The sequence below is a fragment of the Pelodiscus sinensis genome, chromosome 3, assembly GCF_049634645.1.
Source record: "Pelodiscus sinensis isolate JC-2024 chromosome 3, ASM4963464v1, whole genome shotgun sequence".
Classification (NCBI taxonomy): Eukaryota; Metazoa; Chordata; order Testudines; family Trionychidae; genus Pelodiscus; species Pelodiscus sinensis.
The window spans coordinates 92,032,608-92,055,595 of record NC_134713.1 but is presented as its reverse complement, the minus strand read 5'-3'; the positions used below and the strand labels follow the sequence as shown (position 1 = coordinate 92,055,595).

Sequence of the window (22,988 nt, the reverse complement as noted above, 5' to 3'; positions counted from 1 at the left end):
AAGAAGGCTCCACTAATAGCAAACAAGTGAATTTTAGGATGACATTGAGTAATGAATATATGAAGTACTTAATTTTAGATAAATGTACTGTATTCTTTAGATCTTAGGGATACGATGTAAAGTAATATGGCGTAAAAAAGTCTAAGCCAATATAATTTTGCCATTATTGAATTTATCCACTGTCAATTTATAGTAGGAATTGGTGAACTACCTGATAAATCCAGATTTTAAATCATATATACAAGAGGAAATAACTTATCAAAGGAAGCATATTTAGAGGATTTTGTATTATTTACTGACATCGACTGAAAGGGATCATGCCTTTTTCTACATTATCCCTTTTCCAATTCTCTCACTCTTGACCCACACAATTACCATACCTTTCACAGTACTGGCCTTCATATCCAGGTGGGCAAGTGGTACACCGGTAATCAGTGAGACCTTCCGCAACACAAGAAGGGCTAAAGCTGACATAGGAGGGAAAAAGAATAAATACATTTCTACTGTACTCCATTAGTTTGTCATCTCACTCTTAGCAGCTGTACAGGGCCAGTAACAGAGTCTACTCTTCAATGTTAATGTCAGGATTTTCTCACCCACCTATGTACACTTAGGCCGTGTCCAGACTCAGGGGTTTTTCCGGGAAAAGTAGCCTTTTCCCGAAAAAACTTCCGCTGCGTCCAGACTCAAGCCGCGTTCTTTCGAAATTATTTCGAAAGAACGCGGCTTTTCTTTCGATGGCGGTAAACCTCAATTTACGAGGAAGAACGCCTTCTTTCGAAAGTTCCTCTTTCGAAAGAAGGCGTTCTTCAATGTAAAGAGGCCGTCTTCGAAAGAGAGCATCCAGACTCGCTGGGTGCTCTCTTTCGAAAAAGCGGATTTCTCTTTCAAAAGATCCGCCTGCAGTCTAGACGCGATCTTTCGAAAGAGGCTCTTTCGAAAGATGCTTTCGAAAGAGGCTCTTTCGAAAGAAGCCTGCAGTCTAGACATAGCCTTAGTGGAAAGATACTCATCAGTGAAAACAATTATTCTGTAAGTCCCTAGCTGTGATGTGAATGGTATCAGAGGATAAAAAGTAAAGGGGAAAATTAGCCAAGCATCAGTAAATGTTCCCACCCTAGCCATATTTTGCTGATTTTCAAGTTCTCTGGTCTTTGTTTTGTAATGTAGCATCTGCTGATGTGTATGGATACCTCTGCCTTCCAATGGATAGAATCAGACCTACTTAAACACTTATTTATTATTATTGTTATTATTATTTATTATTATTATTACCACCACCATCATCAGAGGGCCTAGAATTTCTAATTGTGGGCCAGCATACCACTGTGCTAGATTCTGTACAAAGACAAAACAAAAAGACAGTCTACCAATGTGAAAACAGTGTAAATGTAAGACAAGGGAACAATAGAAGAATGAAAACAGATGGGAATTCAAGGAAACAATGAGACAGTATTGGTCAGTGTGACAGACAGTGATCTCACAAACCAGCAGCCTAACTACTGTCAATTTTTTTTACAGGAATCAAGGCAAATGAGAGTTTGAAGGAGGGTTTTGAAGGTAGGAATTGACATCATAATAGCTGTGAGATGGTAAGTAGTATGTGGATAGGCCATGTGGGGTCTTGAGCAGTGTTCCCTCTAAAAGTTTCTCTCCTTGGCTAGGTTGAATTTTCTTTTGGCTGGGTTGAATTTCTTATGTGCACCACCAATATTGAGGTAGTGTGTCGATGTATACCACCAATACAACAAAACACATACTGTGTGGGTGTGTCTACACAAATACATATATACATGTATTTTAAGTAGTCCATATGTGTGGAATAAAATATATTTAAAAAAACACCTGTGACTAGTTGTTGTGAGGTACACTTAGAAACTACAAAGGTAGGGAATTAGCCTTCTTCTGTTAGAGGAAGAGTAGAAGCCCCAGAACAAATTAACACATGGTTTCAGGGTGTGTAGACATTGCATGTTTCAAAGAGCTTGCAAATAAGGTTTCATCCTACAAAATAACTAGCATTACACCTAGTATTTGCTACTTCTAACTCATAAAAGCCGGAACTCTACCAGATAGCAAAGGTCTGGCCTTAATGCAACACAATTTTCCATGTATTAATTAGTAACACAGGATTTTAAAAAATCGTTAAGATATCTGCAACGCTCCAAAAATTCTGTTAAAAAAATTAAAAAACAACTAATAGTCTTTAGGACTATTCACTGTTTTTCAATATTTTTACAGATACAGACTCACAGGGCTACCCCTCTGAAACTGTTAAAATAATCTTTTCTTTCTTATCTTAAGCCATTAACACCTCTATGCAAACTTTGTTTGAAATGTAATCATACAAATGTCCTCCTCCCACACACATTCACACCCCCCCCACTCACACACCAGGCTTTCTCCCCCCTCCCTCCAAACCAGCCTAACAGAGAGGACTGCAGTGAGTCGGATACTGCAAACTGCCCCATGCCTCCACCTCACTGCACAGATGCTAGCACTCAATCACTCCCTCTTTCCCCCACCTATCCCATGCAGTCAGCCCTTTACCTCCCTCTTCCCAGCCCAGGAGGTTTGAAGAGTCTGCTGGGTTTCTGTCTCTGCCTTCCTCTTTTTCTCTCTGTCTCCTCCAGCAGACGGGACTTTCCACCAAGCCAATTAATTACTCCTTCCTTCCTCCCAGCCACTCATTCCCAGCAGGGAGTATTAACTGCTGTTTACAGAGGCCCCGTCTCTGCCAATCAACTGATTTCCCTGCTTGCGCAGGGCTCAGAACATAACTGTGCGGCCACTCAGCCACATAGCTTAGAGGGAACTTTGATCTTGACAGTGAAGATGAGAAAATTATGTTTGATGTGACAGAGATAAGTAGCCAGTGCAAACAGAGAGATTATATGGTCCAAGTGAACGGATTAGGAAAACTATCTTTGCAGGAACATTTGGAATGGCTATGAGCAGGACAAAACTGCATTTGTCAAAACCAGAGAAAAGGACATCACAATAATCAAGACAACAGATGAGCAAGAGTTTTAGTTGTGTGGTTGGACAGGAAAAGCCATTATCTTAGGATATGTGTACATGGGGAATTGATACCATGGTTATGGTTCTAAGAGGCAGGCAGAATCGTGGTGCTGTGAGAAAGACTTAGGAGAGGAGGGGTAAATAAGAGCTCTGTTTTAGCCACACTGAGTTTGAACTGGCAACTAGACATCCAAAAGGAGATGCTGGAGAGAGAGGCTGAAACTTCAATTTAGATAGTAGGACACAGGTCTAGAGTAGGGCAGTGAATCAGTAAGTCACAGCATAGGGGACAGCTGATTTGTTTGTTGTGTATAAGATTACCCAGAGGTAATATAGAGGAAGAAGAGAAGGAGACCAAGGACAGAGCCCTGTGGAACTACAACTGAATGTTGATGGGCAAGATAAAGAGGATGCTCCTTCTTTAAAGGAGTGTTCGGACAAGTGAGATCAAAAAAAGGATGGGATAGCATAACAGGAAGCCAAGGGAGGATATGATGTTGATGATATTGAAGATGGCTAGCAGGCCAGGGAGCATGAGGATGGAATACTGGTTCTGAGCTTTGACTAAGAAGAGATAATTAAAGACTGGCAAGATCATTTGCAATGATCTCACATTCTTGCCCTAATGCTACCCTAATGAAAGAATAATTTCTTTTAGCTCAAGCAGTGAATGCATGTATTTTAGACACAGAAGATAATGAGTTCTGTTCACTATGCCATATTTATATGGTAAATTGGTGACTGTAGTGCACATCCATGAAAGAAGTGGAATATTAGTAAGTTGGGATTCTATACTCAGTTTTTTTTTAAATGGAGAAACACAGTGAAGCATCAAAATAGTACAATGCTACAAAATGTATCCAACTGTTTGTGCCTGGAGTGTCAAACCAGATTAATGCTAAAAAAGCACTGAGGGTGTGGCGTCACAGAATACCCATTTGGTCTACTGCAGTCAGCATCCTTATAATGCATTAAATCAATAGTGCTTGAATGAGTAGTAAAAATTACTCCTTTGTATAAAATATAAACAAATTGATCTACTACTCACAGACTCATTATCCAACACATTTTCATCTCCATGAAAATAGATCCACATACCCATAAGCAACTCCAGTTTTTCAGTTCATCATATTTGTAGTTGAATGCTGATTGTGCAAAAATATAACAACATCTTTAAAAACTTAAAAGCCTTATAAACTTAGCTGGGTTCTTGTAAAACTTCAAAAATAAAAAAATTGAATTATATTAATGAAAAAATGTTATTTTATCACTCCGTGTCATCCAATTACCAGCTCGTGTGTATGGCACAAAGGTGTCTGTCATTTTATTATTACTCTTGCAATACAATGGTTTAATCTGAGTTTTTTCACCTCTAATATTGTCTTAAAGAGCTTGCAATAAGCAAGTCAAATGAATATCGTCAGGCTGGCAATTATCAAATCTAAGGTAAACTAATAAGCACAAGAACATCTTTTCTTTTTAATTAGGAAAGGAGGACCATGTCCCAGAGGTTAAAGCGCTGTACACTGCTATGAAGAAGGCAGATTTAAGTCTCATTCAAGTTTTTCACTGTCTATACTGATAAGAGTTGGTAGTTATGGAGGTTGCACAACAATTTCCTAAGGAAAAGGGAACACCTTGAATCATCCTTAAGTAACTGGTTTGGTTGATCTAGATTCAGTGCTTATTTTCTTAAGGCTCTTTGCCTCACATGAAAGGTCATGGAAATCTTGAGTGATGAGGATGGAAATCGGAACTTTTTCCACCAACCCTGCCCCCCTCCCAAAACCACCTTCAAAATTATAAAACAATGAAGACAGAAGATGACTTCTCAAAGGGGAAGAATACTGACCTATTAGCCTATCCTAATGGCATAGAACATGGCTTTGAAGAAAACTGCATGTCCCACAGTCTTTCAAAAGCGTTAAAGAATAACTCCTAATGGTACCTATGGCTTCTCATTACAATAAAAAACAAAGCTCAAGTATCATTTGTGGGGAAGAAGGAGAGAGAGGGAGGTAGGAAGGTTCATTATCATAAGGCAACCAATAAAATGGATACTGCAATAACTATATTGCTTTTAAACTATTCTATCTTTCACAAATTGCCTAAAACCCATGTAACATTAAATAAGGAATCAATAAATTGCCCAGTAGAAAGCGAAAAGGCTGTAATACATTTATACTAACACAATACATGAGCAAAAGACTATTTACAGCTCCCTTGTGGCTACATTGTACTTGAGCTCTGCTTTAGCTTCACTTATGAGAAACCTTTTGTAACACATATTCATTAGCTCTGGAGCACTGCTTTTCCACCCATTATTAATTTATTCATCACTAATTAGCAAGGGAGCAATCCCTGACTCTTAGCAAGATCAATTAGTGGAAGTGGATTGGACACATTTTAGCATGCACTTATCCTGTGTTCAGCTGACCGAGAGCACTGAGTGGCTAGAAGAGGCAATCTAACACTACAGGCTTACTTATTGGTGGCAATGGTTAGAGGACAAGCACAAGGATGGCAGTCCTCTGGAGATCCTTGGACGTTCCCGTAGAAGCCGACCGCGCACCTCTCACAATGTTCACCAGCTGTGTTGTGCCTGCAGTTCTGAGAGGAGGGAGGGAGAAAGAAAAGAGAACAGTCTGTGTTTTGTTCCTGGCCTAAAGGAGTCAAACATTTTTAGATACAAGGGATTTTTGCATTGACAAGTATTTAATTGCTGACTGTCTCTGATGTGATTGTTTCTGGAATTGCCTTCTTTCAGTCTCTCCCAGAAGACATGCTGTGTTACATATGGGTTTACATAGAGGTGGAATATTATCGTTTATTGTGAAACAAACAGTGAGTTGCACGTTGGGCATAGGCTTACACGCATAATGGGGCAATCACCTTTGAGTGCCTCCAAGAAGCGGAGTGCAGTATCACAGTCCTTTTCTCACCCTTGGCACCTTCCGCAGGCTATTGGGTTGTGGCTTGGCCTTCTGGCCCCGTCACAAAATTCAGATGAACCCCTTCAGTGGTATTAAAAAGTCCAGTAGTATATTTGACCTCCCCAAGGTCTTCAGCCCTGGTCTTTAGCATCGTAAATTAGGCCATTTGTTCAGGCTCCCAAATAAGATCTATCCTCTGCTTGCAATACATACTCCATTACCTAGGGCTGGCAAGGAAATCCAGGCCTGCTCACCACTCTGGATTCCAACTCAGGGACTCTAAACAACAGCCACACACTTCTTACTCCTGTCCATAGCTGCTTTTTCCTGAGGATCTTCTCCCCTGCTCCTGTTATCTCCATTTCTCAAGTTCTCTTCTATCCCCTGACAAGAGAGGAGCACCCTTCTTCAAGACGTTTTCTGCTTCACCAAGCAGTAGTTTGGAGGAGAAAATATACACTACAGAATTAGAATCCTTAACTCAAGGTCATTCTGGAAAATCTTTGAAGGCAGACAGAGATTCATGGTTTTGGTCCAGCAACTTTTTCAGTGTCCCCTCTTTAAGGCAAGAGATTAAAATATGTCCTTCATATTTTCAATTTTGGCACACAGCAGATTAATTTTACATTAAGTAGAAAAAAACAGTGCACTGGGATAAGAAGAATCTGGGATTTATACCTGACATATAGAGGTTTCAGGATCACACACATTACTATGTCCATGACATTGACATGCAGCGCAAATGCCTAGGGTTGGTCCAAGACTCCTGACAGTTGATACAGGAGGCAGTCTATAAAATCCGGGAGAACATGCCTAAAATAAAAGAGAGGCAAACACAGAGTGGATGGATAGTGGGAGTTCAGCAAGCTCATCTTCATCACCACCACCTTTTACAAGTTGACATGCCTTCATCTATGTAATAAATACCAGAACCAACAAAAATTTGAAACACAACTGAAAAATTCCTGACTCCAGCCTTTTCATACTACAGTTGGAGAGACCTTTCATTCACACCCATTTCATCCTCACCCAGAACAACTTTATATTTAACAACCAAACACTTTGTCTAAACTATGGGAATAGCCCTGGTACCTGGGATAGCTTCCCAGAATACCAACCCCTCCATGGCCCATCATGAGGAAACATTTCTGGAGAAGTGCACCACTCAATTAAGGGCATTAAATTTCGGTTAATTTACCAGTCAATTAGTCGATGGAATTTCCATCAAATACTCAACTAGTCAATAGGCACTTCCGCATTCCTCCTTTGAAATGTACAAGAGCCCCAGTGTGCAGCCAGGGGCCAGGAGAGTAGGGCACCAGATTTGGGAGTGGGTCTGGGTGCAGGAGGGGGGCAGGAGCGGGGAGGCAGAGGATTGGGGAAAGGAGGGGCCGTGTGCCAAAGGCAAGCTCTGGCCAAGAGATTTACCAGCCAGCCTGCCTACTTGGCCATGTGCTTGTGTGAATAACTGAGCAGGAGGGGAGGCGAGTGTAGTGCTTCATGGCTGCCTGTTATTCAAACAGGCAACTCCCATTGGCCAGTTTCTGGTCTGAAACTGGCCAATGGGATTGTGCTGGGGGCGAGAGCAGCACCTGAAGCCTTCCCCCCTCTCCTCCAAGATTACAGTTGTGAAAGGGAAACAGGGCCAGGGAGCCTTTCTTCTGAGTGTGTGTGGGGTAAGCAGGATATGCATCTAAACACACTTGAAACAGGCTTCATCAAACAAAGGCACACCATTAGAGAAGTAGATCTCATTATGGAAGGAACCATCCAAATATTCCAAGAGAAACTGCTTCAGTACAGAAAATAAACCCCAACCCCATTGTTTGCATACTCCTGGTTATCACCCATCACCTCACATTAGAACTCACATGGGGTATTTGTTAAGCTAGCACATCAAGTGTCAGTTCATGTCAAGGCCTCTAAGTCTCATTAAAGACTGGCAAATGTGTAGCTGAAAACCAGTCTAGCTTACCAGGCATTAGTTATTGTTAAAATAAATGTTAGATGTAGAGAAATGTATTTAGAGTTTGGACTTTAAGGAATGCTTGTGAGTTTCTGCATGTATTAATCTCACTTATAACATCTTTATGCCATGTTATAAGGTAATATTTAAGTGTTTGCTTTGTAACTATAAGTGTTAGCTATGAAGCTGGAAACTCCCAGTCAGGAGAAAACCATTATTAAGTATGAAATACTAATTTGCCACAAGAGGTGCACTCTCCTGCACAAAAAGGTTTGTAGACATAACAAGAATCTTCATGGAACATTAGTGACATAAGACTTTGTGGATTACACCCCTCACACCCATGAAGAAGGGAGGTACACAAACTCCCATTTCATTATAGTTTGAACTCTGGGAGAAGGGAATAAAAAGGTCCTCTATCATGCTGCTTGGAACTGAGAGACAGTGATATTTCTGGCCATAAGCAAGAGATCCCCAAAATGCCTAGATATCACTCATCTTCAAAGGTAGCCTACTCAACACTTTTAAAAGGCAAGCCTGGGAGCTCAAACTCATAACTCTGTGAGATACTAAAAATCATGGACAGGATGGAAACGCTGGAGTTATGGCTTATTACAACAATTTATTGCCCCATAACAACCTCTTCCAGTGGCTTCTCCTCTCCTGACCTTTCCTCCCTAAGACTGGAGGGAGGGGTAATTAAATTGACCACTTCACCTTAAAAGATCCTTTGAAACATGTATTGTTACATATGCTAAACACTCTGTTCCACCTTGTATTTATTGGTAGACACTTTGCACTTTCAAAAGTGGAATATTTGAGTGGAGAGTTAATTGACATGTGCTTGACTACGCTCATACAATAGCCTGTAGCAGTATGTTAAATTTATAATCACTGGTGACCCATTAAGAATCTAAGTAAGAGATAAAGCAGAAACACAATTATTTTCTTCAGAGTCAGAAGTAAGTAATTTCAACTCACTTTTATTTTGGCTTAGACTGTTAAAATCAGTGAAGCACAGAAACAGTCTATCTGCCTTTAGCATGGCTTGTGAGGAATTCTAATTTAGTGGAATAATCTCAAATGGGAGTAATTTATTCCTTACTAGGGATTCTTCATTTTCTCCCTCAAAAATGTCCTTGTCTAAAATAAACTGGTACAGTGGGATCTTTGCAAGTGCTGAGAGCCCCTAAGATTGGGAGAATATATATATATATATGCAATTTTTGGTACATCTTAAGCTAAATGGAAACTCCAACTCATTTGTTTAATATGATATTGACATTCTTCTCATCTGTACTGATTTTAAAATTACAAAATGATCCAGAATATGGGTATAATATCAAGTAAATTATGAGCATGTTGAATGCATTTTCCAGAGCTATTTTTGAAAGATACCAGCAGTGCTTATCAGGAAAGAACTCTGATCCTTATATTTTGGACATGCACTTGAATACAAAGTTTTAGAGGTGACCAATGTCACCTCTGAAATATCTGAGGGTATGTCTTGACTGCACCTGCTGCCGGCAGAGGGATGCAGATTAGTCAGGTTGAAATTGCTAATGAATCGGGGATTTAAATATCCCGCACTTCATTAGCATAAAAATGGCCGCTGCTTTTTTTTTGGCGCGGAGCTTTGTCGGAGAAAAGCAGCAATCTAGAGGCTGATCTTTTGCTAAATAAAGCCTTTTCTGATAGATCCCTTATGCCTTGTAAAACGATGCAGAGGGATGCAGTCTAGACATCCTCTGAGGTAAAAACACTACATGCATAGTTCTTAAGAACTACAGTTTTGGGATATTGACTATATCAAGCAGTAGAAGTTATTCCAGATGACTTCACAAGCTTTACAATCTATGGGCACATACTAGAAAGCCACTGGGTATCAGATCTTTCTCTTTTCCTACAGGAATATGGGGGTTTAATCCTTTATAGAATATTCCATTAAAATATATGTTGAGAGAGTATTAAGATTCCACAGTTAAGCAGGAAATGGCAACATTATAACTTCAACCGTACCTCTCCCCCCGCCATAAGTGTGTATTATGATAAAGTTCTAACAATATTGACACATATAAGAACTGAGTAAATCATGGATTTTTTAGTTTGCTTGTAAATTGAAAAATTGAAAGCAAGTTTGGATTTGATTCAAACTAAAAACAAAATTTACAGCAAATTGAAAAGATGAAAGAATTTTGAGTCAGGCTGAAATGAAAAGGTTTTATTTTGATGCAGTTTATTTTCTTTTGTTTTGATTTTGGGCATCACAACAAAAGCCCAATTTCCAAAATTCAAAATCTTTTATGAAATGCAACTTTCATCCCTATACTGCTCTACTTTTGGGTGTCTGACTTTGAAACATTAATAAAATTGTTCAATGAAGGTTTTCAGGATATTATAAAAACTCATTTGATAAAAAAGGAAGAAATCTTTTTCTTTGTGGAGAAATCATTAACTAAAAATTAGGTGAAATTTACCAAATTACTACTGTGCATATTTGTTAGTATATAGCTTGTTCATGACTCATAGTAAAAATTTAATATTTAAAATTCAAGATGATTTTATTGGACCCAGAGGTTACCTGTTGTTTCTATTCCCAGACTGGATGGACGCATCACTTAGGATAATTTTTCAACATGATTCTGCACACGTATAAAATAAAAATTCACTACAGGGAAAGATTTTGTAATATCCACTCAAAAATCTGTGGATGGTTTGGGGGAACATTCCTCCCTGTAAATACATTTGATAGAATATTTGTGCAATACACACAAAAGGGATGTGAATGCAGGTCAAATGAATTTATTTTCACAATTTTGGGCTGTGTTCATCCAGAGATAAATAAGAATGTGTGATAGTCTCTTAACTCATGGCTGCTTTGCCAAGTATCTAACTTCAAATTCACTGCAGGGAACTGGCTAAGGATATACCTAGCCAATGACAGTATCTGAGCATTTTAAACAATAGCCACGCTCTTCAAACAAGTAAAAAATACAGGGCAAGCCATGTACATTTTAAAGCTTCCAAATATAATTTCAAATCCAAGCACAGAGATGAAATTTCCTTCTCTTTTATCACTGTATATGAATATGATAAACTGATATTTGTAGGCTAGCCTCTAGAGAAGAGTGATATCATAAAAACTTAAATATTGCTCAGCAGTATGGGCACCCCAAAAATGTAGGTTGTTCGTAATGTTGAAATGTACTGTAACTTTGAACAAGACCTTACAGACTTCAGACCTGGTGGGGGGGGGGGGAGGGGGCAGAAGCGGGGGGTGGTAGCAGCTGCAGCCACAAAGACAAGGTATCTTGGCTCTAGGTGGGAGGGAAGTGATGGAGCTTCTGACGCTTGAGGCATCACGGCTCAGGGGAGTGCTAAGGTTTTGCCCTATGGGAGCGCTAGACTCAAAGACAAAACCTCAATCACCTGAAGCCCTGAGCCCTTGGCAGTACAGTATATGCTGGAGTTTTTTGTCTCCCCTGATGCCTGATTGATTTCTTCTGGTTCCACATGGTATCCAGTTGACCAGTAAGTCCATAAATCTGGTGTTCAGATCTTTGAGGTACTACTGTATGCATGTCATCACTTTCAGCAGGTTTCATTGGCTCTCACTGCTCACACAATGCAGGTGCAGAGACTTTGATCCAGCAAAACTGAATGTGCTTAAGTTTAAGCACAGGAACAATTCCAATGACTTCAGTAGGATTACTTATCTGCTTAAAGTTAAGTAAGTACTTGTGCTTTGAAGATTGAGGACATGGGGGGGAAGGAACAGAAGGACTAAATTAAGAGAGAGCATGTGGCTTTGTTAAGCATGGTTATTGTTTGAAACTCTCCTCATACTAGTACAGCTGAAAGATAAATACAGAGTAAAGACATGTAACAGAGGTTAACCCGACATTGTACCTCACATGACAAGCCAGAATAACCTGGTGGGCAGTCACATTTCTCAATCAAGTGAACATGAGGACTCATTCCAAACACATTGCTTTCTTCAGCAACTTCCATTGAGATCTCAGAAATTCTGGAAAAAAGAAACAGGTAAACAGAGCTTATTGACTCCATAAAGCACCATTTCAATGCAAGTTCAGAGTCAGCCAGTATAGGAGAAAAACATTTGGCTGTCCTCGAACTCTGTTGGCCTCAAAGACATGAGACAAAAATTGCTCTATTTTTGCCTTACGTATGAAGGAAACTTCAAAGCCAACATTCTTTCAATCTCATTTTCCATTTCTACCCTGCAGTTTAACTAATTCTTCTACTCATCTTCCATTTCCTCTCTTTTATTTGCAGGAAAATGCTGAGAAAACCCGTATCTGATTCTTTATTTGAATAGATCATTAAAAAATTGATGTCACATAATAAACCTGGATCGAGTTCACAATTCACAAAGGTGCAACAACTGTATTCACTAAACATGCTTCTAATGAAGCTTTTTAAAAACTAAAATATATCCCCAGTATCTAAAGCAAGATAACAAGCTGTAGAATAGACTTCAAAGATATTGGACAGATAGTTGCCTTTTAGCAGCAGTTTTTAAGATATTAGGCAGAATTCATTTCCCCCTTCAGAATATGAAGGACAAATATGCCAAATGTTAAAACAAAGAAACATACAGAAGTTGGTTATTGTCAGGAAAGATGTTTCATGTTGGTACTGCTGACTCTTTCCTTTCCCAAATGTTCTCTTTATTATGTAAATTTCTTATACCCTTATCTCCTGCCCATCCTCCCCCCACATACATTGAACAGACAAAATTATTCTTAAGGGCATGAAATGGAGCATGGACATAGACAGCAAAAGTCATCTCTAAAGCATTATTTTATCCCAGGAGATTGAAAAACTGTTGCTTTGCTGAAAGGATATATTTTATGGATTTCATTTTTTTTTTGTTTAAATGAATACTAAACTGTGAAAACATTTGCTCTTCAAATAAGTAAAAAATATAGGGCAAGCCATGTAAATTTTAAAGCTTCCAAATATAATTCAAATCCAAGCAAGGAGATGAAATTTCCTTCTCTTCTATCACTGAATATGAATACTTATTATAAGAGTTAAATCAAAACAAAGAAGCTAATCCAGCCAGAATTTATTTTATTAAGTATCTGTGTGTAGGCGTTAGTACAAAGAAACGTATGGAAATAATTAGCTCCTGTTCATACTCCCAAACCACCCAACTCACAGACTTGCCCCCCCCCCCTTACAATTATCTGTTTGTCTAGGCACGTCTACTGCAATTGTCATCTTGGTATATAGGTGCCAACATTAGGAAGACCATTAGCAAATCTAGAGCGAAATCCTGACCCATTCAAACCAATGTGAGTTTTGCAATTGACTTCAATGGGATCCGGAGTTCACCTCTACTATCTTAAGTCAATGCAATGTTCCAAATGACAGCAGCATATATACCTTTTTCCTACTTCAGAAGGAGGGTCACCTAGAATAGAGAAGTAGAATAAGAAAAAAAGGATTTCAAAATAAATAGGGCCAAAAATATTGTTTTGTATGGAATTCCTTGTACACTTAATATAAAAACAATGGAGTGGAATCTGCTTCCCCATCATCTTTAAAATATAGGGCAAACCTGCACTGCAAACTATGGTATGATGTGAGAATAGCAAAAATAGCAAAAATAGCCATACTTGCAGGGATGGGTTCAGCATAAATTAGCAATGCAAGTACAAATCCTAGATCACTGGCATGACTATACATGGTCCATACTAAAACCCACACTGCACCGTAATCATAAATTAAAGGCAATGCTCTGTGTACAGCACAAACTGTTACAGAGCTGAATTAACATTACAATTACTTTGGGACCACAAAGCTACTTGTTGTCCAGGGAAAAGAGTTACTTAAGTTAGGTTAGGTCCAGTTGCTTCCTGAAGCATGTCTAAGGGGAACCAGTGCAATAGGCATGTAAAAACCCTTTTAATTAGGTAACTGGTTACATGATAAGTTTAATGAGTTAACCGATTAAACTGGGAAGGTAGAGGGCTTCCCTGGCCAGGTTGAAACATCCCCTCCGCCCCCACTTGCAGGGGGCTATTGGGCTAGAGCAGCCCCCCTACCTAAGGTGTGTGGGAGGCTGCTCCAGCTCCCACCGGTTAACCATAACTGGCAAGCCTCAACCATTAAAAGCGAGGCTTACTGGTTAACCATTAGCATCCCTAAGTATAACCACTGCTATCTTATTATCACCTAAGATTTAACAGTGAAAGTGAAAGCATAGTTCCAGTCCAAACTAATTTATTATCAGGAACGAAATACCTGAAAAGCAAAACAAAATCTAATTTGAATCTATGAAATAAATGTTTCAATTTTGAGTGGTGAATGAGAAAAAGGAGAACAACATAATGAACACAGTAGGAGAAAAATGTTTGCTTTTGGATTTTTAGCAGAAGCCTCTAAATCACTCTCTGTAATAGCATAGCTTTTGCAAAACAAATTATAAATTATATCGCTAATAAAAGGCTAACATTGGAATTAAGCTATTTTATACTTAAGTCTGCCATTGGTTCGAATTGTCATTGATGGTATTTTTCTACAGACTATCATCTGCACCTCTGCTTTTTTTAAACTTTTGTGTTGAAAGAATATTCATAGAAAATTTAAAAGCTATTAATTCCTCATTGTTCACGTTGAAAAAAATGACAACACTCCATTATAATAATTTTTTCTATAACTCATCCCCCATATTTTATTTCTAATGGCAACTGGACGAGAAGAGAAGCTTTTGCTTGTTAAGAGTTAGGCTAAGTCTACACGATGGGGTTTTTCAGGGATACCAGAGGTATTACAGAAAAAACTCTGCTGTGACCAAGGAACACGTCTGCTCTTCTGCTTTTTTTGAGGAAAGCAGACACACTCTTTCAGAAGTCTTGTCTTCCTCATTCCATGAGGAAGATGGGCTCTTCTGAAAGAGATGGGTTTTCCAAAATTTAGCCCAGTGTAGACTGGCCAAATTTCGGAAAAGCCTCTTCTGAAAAAACTATCGGAAAAAGGTTTTTTGCATACCTTTTTCTGATAAATCATTGTAGTCTAGACATAGCTTTGGAGTCCAATTCAGGAAAGCATTCAGGACATGATTAAAGCACATGCTTAACTTTACATCACTGGACTTAAGCACATGTTCAAAGGTAAGCATGTACTTAAGGGCTATTCTGAATAGGGTTGGACTTAAGTCTGTGTTTTAACTGCTCTCCAGAATCAAAGTCTATAGTTCTTAGCCACATACCCCATGACTTTTTAAAGAACTGTGGCAACTGCAGCTGCAGGGGACAACCAAGTTTTGGAAAATGGATAGTTAGTTTCTTTAAAATTACTTAAATAAATTAATAATAAATAACCATCAGCTGCTTGTTTCACTTTTAGGGCATTGCTACTAGTTTTCAATTTCTCTGGTACACAAACATTGTTACACTACAACTTTTTAGTGCTACCACCATACTAGTACCTTATTGAATTTTTATCTGCTTCTGCTATATTGGGTTATGTGTCATTTTAAGAGGGTACTATTTACATCACCAATTGTTTATTCATCACTGATTGTCAAGAGACAAATATTTCATAGGCTACAATCCGTATTTATATGAAAGCACAATATCTGCATAGTATTCACATCTGTTTACAAAATATATTTTTGGGTTTTTTATTGGCTTTGAGATACTGAGAATACAGGTCTCTTTTGGCTACAACAATTATGGTTTTCCTTTGAGTATAATTCCTTTCTCCCATTTCTCTAGTTTTCTTTTTGTACAACCTGCTGCTTTTGTGCTTATAGCTTGTTTCATGATTTAAAAATTCAGTTTGAAGTCTCAAGTGGATTAGCTGGGATAGCTGAAGTATTTCAAGCTATTGCATAAAATTGTTACCTGCTTTGTCTCATGATGCTGCCATGGGAAGCCTTAATAAGAATGTAATGAATGTTGTATAGCACATCCATGAAGTCCTCATGTGTCACAGAACTACTGGTTCTTGGACCATCACCATGGTATCTCCATTCATGCTGAAGAAAATGGTAACACAAAATCCAGTCAACTATTTGTATCAACAGAACCAAAGATTAATATTCTGAAACACAACAGATTAAAATGTTACCTCCGTCATCTCTATCTCATGCCTCGTCAGCTGGCCAATCAAAGGGGCAGCCATATGCCGGATTATAATCCTTGTATGTTTTGGAGGCCCACCTCTGATAATGACCTGGGGATTATAGGTGGCAAAACCTGTCTCCTCGCGTGCTTCAAAGTAGATAGCATATTTCAGTTTCCCTCCATAAGCAGTCAGCTAAAAAAGCAAAATAAAGCATACAGAGACACGAGTTACAATTAGCTACAAATATATCTCTGTGCATGTAAGTATTACGAATACATGTATAGAAACATCAGTGTGTGTGTGTGTGTGTGTGTGTGTGTGTGTGTGTGTGTGTGTGTAAGAGAGAGAGAGAACACAGAGGTCTGTGCTACTTGAAACATACAGAGATACAGGATTGTGCACAGATATATATTAAGATAATCTATTTCTGCAGAAAGTGAAACAAATGTTATGTCCCTCTTTGTTTGGCTCTGTGGGAATATTAATATTCCCACAAATCCAATAAGGGGCCTTCAATAGTACAACACATAATAGAGCCACAGAGATGGATAAGGCCCAAAGAGAAGGTATTTCTCATAGAGAAGGAATTCCTCATATCTATCTAATGATGCTAGCTATCAATTCCTGTGATGGCCAAAAAAATTTCATAGTAGCATATTTCTTATATATTTGCATGAATAAATATCTTCTTCAAGATGGTATTGATGTTATAGGATTCCAAGTTTTGATGACAACTAATAGAATTTCCTATTATTTTTCTAAAACTTTTGCCAGAATAAATTGGAACAAGAAAAATGTTTATTCGTTGCAAAAATCTTCCAGTGATTTTGTCAATACAAGAATTAGAAGCTTTTGTAAAACATCAGTTTTTATCAGAATTTAAAGAAATCTTATCTTTACCTTTCGTCCTTCAAACTGCTCTGGAAGTTTCCAGTAAATAGGTCCTGAATGGATATCTTGCATCACCAGTTCAATGTCAGCTACTATCTCTGGATGTTGGAATACAACCCCTCTGGTAGTACTGTCCTGAAGGTTTTCATCTACCAGTGGCAGAACCACCTGTTCTGGCTTCAAGGTCACCTGAACGTATTAAAGGTATTAAAAAGAAAAACAAGTTTATTTTTTCAAGCTTTTTTCAAGTAGGCAAAGTCTTGCTATGCTTTTACTTCTATTATTTTAAAAACTGATTGCACTTACTTTCACACTAGATTGTAGAGTCCTTAGTCATGTGAGTAGTCCCACTAAATAGAACTATTAGACTAAGTTTTCTACTCTACTATGCTCCCTTCATATTCAGTGCCCATGAAAGGGGGGACCAGCAGCAAATATGAGCACATGTCTGCAAGCTCTGCCTGTTGTTTCAGTCCTGGACCACACTTCTGTTCAGAGTCTAAGAATCTTACATTAAGATGAAATACGCTTCTTATAAGATCCAGATCTTGGATTGACAGGTGCATTTTTGTTATACTTATTCACTGGGCAGCCAATATGAGAATAATTATTTACTATTAGAGGCTCTAAGATCAGTGGCACTGAAACTATTTTTAGGGTGGGAGTGTTGAGCTGTGCCCTCCCCACACCTATTCACACTCCTCACCATCCCAGGCTGGTGAGTCCCCAGCAGAATGAATAAGAAACATATTGGCCCCCTCTGCCCCAAGAAAGGAGATGAACTCTGTGGATGCACCTCTAAACTTTGGATCTGCATTGCCCAAGGGCAGCAACTGTGAGTGGGGTACAGAGAAGGATTGGGCATGTGAAGGGGACTTTGGGATTGCTGGTCTTAAGAACCTGAGAGGAAAATACACTGCCCAGCCTACTTGGGGCGGGATTTTTACTCATGGTGCACATTTATGAGCCCTGTTTGTGGTGTTTTCCCAAATTAATGCCAAGCTACTTCCCTCCTTTTATTACAAGTTTCTTTTCTACACTCAGATTCTGCTTGTGAGTGGGGACGCATTGCCTCTCAGAGGGACCCAGAGGTGGTGTGAGAATTTCTCAGACTACAGCTCCATGTGTGGGGCCCTAACCCTATGGCTGGGCAGGGCTGATTAAGCAGCTGGGAGCTGTCCTGACACACGGCTTAGAGGGAACCTTGTATATCACAGTCATGTTTTATTGTAGTATTGCTAGGAGTTACCTGTAGACAATTCTCATTTGGATATTGAGGTATCACGTATTGCAGAGGCCCTAATTACCAAATGCTAATTCCAAAAATAGGAAGATTGCTGAAGACCCCATACCAACCACTTCAGCAGATTTGGACATTACATCTGCACAGATGGTTCTATTATCAGAAAGTCCTTCTGCACCTGCTACTGACCAAGGATCGCAGGTGTTTCCTGAGTTCCAGAAAATCTCCCAAACCTAGAACTAGACTGGACTTGAAGTAGTAGGATGTAGGCTTGGCTTGATATGAGTAATTGGACATGGGTGGGGCCTCATTTCTTGGGAGACAGGGTTAGGGAGATAAGTGGATTAGTGGTCAAGATAACAATTAGAAAATATCCCAAGAACCACACAATGAAATAAGGAGTAAGTTGTGCATGGACAATTTGTGGACGGAGTATGCTGTACAGGGATTGGTTCCTACAAAGCAACTGAGCCAATCCCAAAACACAGGATGCAATGCATAGCAAATGCAATATCATCTGCAAATGTATATAAAGGAAGAGGGTTTGCTGTGTACTGTTAGATGTGAGATACAACCTACAGGCACTCCCCAACATTTGTGTCTGATCCACTCAGAGTAGCTTTGCTATATGCTAAATAACAGAACCTGAGTGTTGAACCGAAGTGACAATACTGGAGTCACACTGAATTCTTGGGGAACCGTGTGGAAGAGGTATCAGGGAAACCCAAACATAAGGCAATTATGCTAGAGATGGAAAAAAAATCCCTGGCATTTGCCTGACGTTTGCGGTAGTGTACCCAATCAATTAGTTAGGACGGTCTATATTGTTGTTGCTATGTTAATGTTTTATGTTCATTATTACTAATTATTTAAAGGGGAAGGAACATAATGCTTTACGTATTTTTGTTACAATGACAACTGCTGTGGCCAGTGTGAGAATACCTATTTACTGTTAGCAGCCCTAAGGCTGTACTGAGCATGCTTCAGCAGGGAGAGGGAGAGAGGAGATGAGGAAGTTTTTCCAAGATGTAGACTGACTCGGTTTTGAGATAGATCAGAGTGTTCCCAATTATACAAGCCCATGTAGCTTACAGTGGGAATCTGCAAAGTCTTGTTTAAATTTCAGAATTCAAAGAGAGATAAGTAAAAAGAGAGGAATAAAAACAGTTTGAAATAATTGTTCAGCTTTATAGTCTCATACCAAGACTGAAACAGAGTTTGCAAAAGTACTGATGCTTTCATTAGCTCTGTGGCCTGACTGGTTTTATCACCTTTCTCTTGACCCAAGCCATGTCAGATTGACAGTCCTGCACCAATATAGCTCATCTAGAATCCTTCCCCATCTGCTCAGACGAAGAAAAGTTTCTAGAGATAATCAAAGGACTTCAGTCACCAGGACTGTCAATCTAGCATGTGGTCTTTTGTTGTTTAGGTAGGCTCCACCCACTAAGTCAAGATTTAAATAGATCAACATTTGTCACAAGCACATCTTTGACAATAAATTAGAAGGGGAAAAATGAGGAGTTAATCAAATCAAATCTACATATTTAACAATAAGCACCAATGACCTTGGAATATGGTAAGGGAAACTACTGTGCAACTAGTTCAGATTCTCATCTTTATACCAGAGCTCTAGCGCACTGGATTTTCCATCTCAAAATTTTCCCACATTGCTTTTTACTGCATTTTAATAGATTTACTTTGGCTTGACATCTATTACACTATCAAACAATTTTTTTAATGCCTTGACCCTGATTGTCTAATGGAACATGCTCCTCTCTCTGCTTCTTAAAGTACGCAGGGGAAAAGATTGCTTAAACGTTTTGCCATTTCCTAGCTACCTCTCTGTGCCTGGCTAAAAGACGCCAGCAGGAAACAACATTATCACATTACACGGCTCAGCAGTTCCCTACTCACCCACATGCGGATCAGCCCCTTTGCCTCACTGCACTGAGTAGTCAGGCCAAAGCAATAGCAGCTGTTGCAGCCAAGTGGGTTTTTGGCATAGAGTCCAAACATTCCAGACCTGCACCTGTCACAGCGGACACCTTCCACGTTAACCTGCAAGAGAAAGAGCACAGGGAAGAATTTTTTTTAAACACAGCAAAAACCACCCTTCCCGCCCCGCCCGCCCCCGCCCCTCTGCAACACATACATATATCATACCTCTATCTACTAGATTAGTATGGGCAGAAGATGCTTGCTCCATGCTGGTAGAGGAACATGTGCTAAAACAAATAGCACTTCTAGTGTGGAATGCTTAACAGCTTATTGATAACAGTAAAATTATTCCCTATAAAAATGATAGGTTAATCAAGCCTTTTGTCTCCTACAAGTTTATCTTGACATATCTGAATATTTAAGGTATGATACTAACCGTAGTTGCTGAGGAATTTATTTTTATAAAAATATCAAGTGTGAAAAAACATTCCCATTTTCTCTCTTCATCAGATTGTTTTTCTGCATCATTGAACTATATTTAAAGGGCTGAAATGTGCACCTATTTACTGTTGTAATATCAATGCTTTTAATTTAATTACACCATTATGCCCAATAAGGAAAGCTAAGTTGTGAAGAACTCACACTGAGCCTTTTTGAAAGGATATTTGTACCTATTCTGTGGCATTTTAACACTCAAAAGCAATATTAAAGAGCCGAATCTTATATTTAAAGAACTATGTCAATATAAAACATAGCAGGAAAAATTATCTATTTCTATTATTAACAAATCAGAGTATTAAAATTGAAAGAACGTTGACTATCTAATTTCATTTATGCTGTTTACCTTTTTTTTTTAAATGAGCCCTAAAATGATCAGTTTTACTGATTTTGCTCCTACTTATGTATGGTTTCTGGTTCTTAAATAGAAGCTCCATGCTATTGTGTTTTGATTCACAACAATGGCAGGATCACATACGTAAAAACAACTGCTTTCATCAAAATTGTAAAACCCAATCAATCAAAGCAATATTTGTTTAGAAGGCTTTGTAAAATTCCTTTTTTCCCTTTGGGAACTATACTTTAGGCCTAAAACTCTGTTGACTAATGTGCATTTGACAAAAGAATTATCAAGAAATAATAAGTAATCTCAACTCCTTCTTCCTTAATTATGTATTAGTTCTCCACTCTCTCTGCACGTCTGGCTGTTGAAACAGAATGAAGGATCTTAAAACAGAGTCACTCTGATTACACACATAGTTATTAATGAGACAAGTGCTATGGCCCTTACTCAGCAAAATTCCCATTGAAGTAAATGTCCCAGTAAGGACTTATTAAGGATTAGACATTTGGCCCAAATGTTGCTATTGCCCAAAAAATTACTTTAATTTGCCAAAGGGTTGGTGATGTTCACTGAATATGTTTAACATGGTAACAGTTCTGTAAGGAGAAAAAGAAAAACAATTTGAAAAAAAAATGTCTAAGTTGAGGTCACATTTGGGAACTTCCTTTGTTAAACTTTAATGGATGAAAGAATGCTATAGTAGAACACTTAGGTAAGTGTCTGTTTCATCCTCTAGTTGCAAGACTTCTCAGCTAGGATAAAAAAGCTATGATTATAAGCAACTAACAGAGTTTGTGTTTACTGTAGACCCCAAGATATTCCACTGAAAACTTGTTGTGATAGGCAAGTACAAACTCCCATTAAATTTGAAGCAGGTTCCTATAACACCATTAAGTCAGCTTTCATACCTCATTGCCTTACCTTGCAGCTACATTGACCTGTACGATCAGCACATGAACATTTTTCTGTCTCTGCATCACACGTCTGAGGATCCGTCCCTGCCAGAAAGCAGTCACAGGGAATGCACTTTGGGTATTTCCAATGGCCTGGTCTGCACTGCGTGCATTTGTCCCCAGAGAATTCAGGTTGGCAGGAGCAGCAGCCTGTATCTAAGTTACACTGGAAACTGAGGGATCCAAGTGGACTGCAGTCACAGGCCTAGAAAGAAGAGAGAAATAACAATAGATTTTAATCATATTTATTAGGGGAAGTCTTGTCATTTGCAGCCATAGATGAACGTAGATTATTTAGGAGTTCCTATAGAGTACTGTATTTTCAGTGTTAACAGCAATGTATCTGTATCAAACGGAATCTAGTTTGGATAAGGGAAGGGCTTGGAACAAAACTACCGTATTTTCCGGCGTATAGGGCGACTGGGCGTATAAGACGACCCCCTATCTTTTTAATTAAAAGATAGGGTTTCATCTTATACCCCAGCGCCCCTCCGCCTCCTTTGCTCCAGGTGTCCCTGGTCTGCTGGAGATGGTCCCCAGCAGACCAGAGGCACCGGGAGCAAAGCCGCCAGGAGCGCCTGGGCTCCCCCCCCCTCCCCACCGGAGCCCCTCCGCGGCTTTGAAAGCCTCGGGGGAAGCCGGCGGGGGGGCATCCCAGGCGCGCATAGGCTCCCCCCCCGCCGGAGCCCCTCCGCGGCTTTGAAAGCCTCGGGGGAAGCCGGCGGGGGGGCATCCCAGGCGCTCATAGGCTCCCCCCCCGCCGGAGCCCCTCCGCGGCTTTGACAGCCTCGGGGGAAGCTGGCGGGGGGGCATCCCAGGCGCGCCTGGGCTGCTCCCCCGCCGGAGCCCCTCCGCGGCTTTGAAAGCCTCGGGGGAAGCCGGCGGGGGGGCATCCCAGGCGCGCATAGGCTCCCCCCCCGCCGGAGCCCCTCCGCGGCTTTGAAAGCCTCGGGGGAAGCTGGCGGGGGGGCATCCCAGGCGCGCCTGGGATGCCCCCCCGCCGGTTTCCCCCGAGGCTTTCAAAGCCGCGGAGGGGCTCCGGCGGGGGGGCATCCGGCGTACAAGACGACCCCCGATTTTGGGGGGATGTTTTTTAACT

At 39.8% G+C, this 22,988-nt stretch overlaps 1 protein-coding gene across 6 annotated transcripts in view; it reads right to left on the bottom strand.

Annotated features, from left to right (window-relative positions):
- Positions 1 to 22,988, bottom strand: part of LAMA2 (laminin subunit alpha 2) — a 502,508-nt gene that overhangs the window by 132,114 nt on the left and 347,406 nt on the right. For all 6 annotated transcript variants that reach the window (XM_075924144.1, XM_075924139.1, XM_075924141.1 and 3 more), the window contains 9 exons: positions 21,858 to 22,094; positions 20,072 to 20,215; positions 16,921 to 17,100; positions 16,024 to 16,212; positions 15,798 to 15,931; positions 11,830 to 11,947; positions 6,633 to 6,767; positions 5,507 to 5,631; positions 381 to 467 (listed from right to left, as the gene is read on the bottom strand). In XM_075924144.1, the coding sequence (XP_075780259.1) occupies positions 381 to 467; positions 5,507 to 5,631; positions 6,633 to 6,767; positions 11,830 to 11,947; positions 15,798 to 15,931; positions 16,024 to 16,212; positions 16,921 to 17,100; positions 20,072 to 20,215; positions 21,858 to 22,094 (1,349 nt within the window). The remainder of the gene's footprint in view (positions 1 to 380; positions 468 to 5,506; positions 5,632 to 6,632; positions 6,768 to 11,829; positions 11,948 to 15,797; positions 15,932 to 16,023; positions 16,213 to 16,920; positions 17,101 to 20,071; positions 20,216 to 21,857; positions 22,095 to 22,988) is intronic.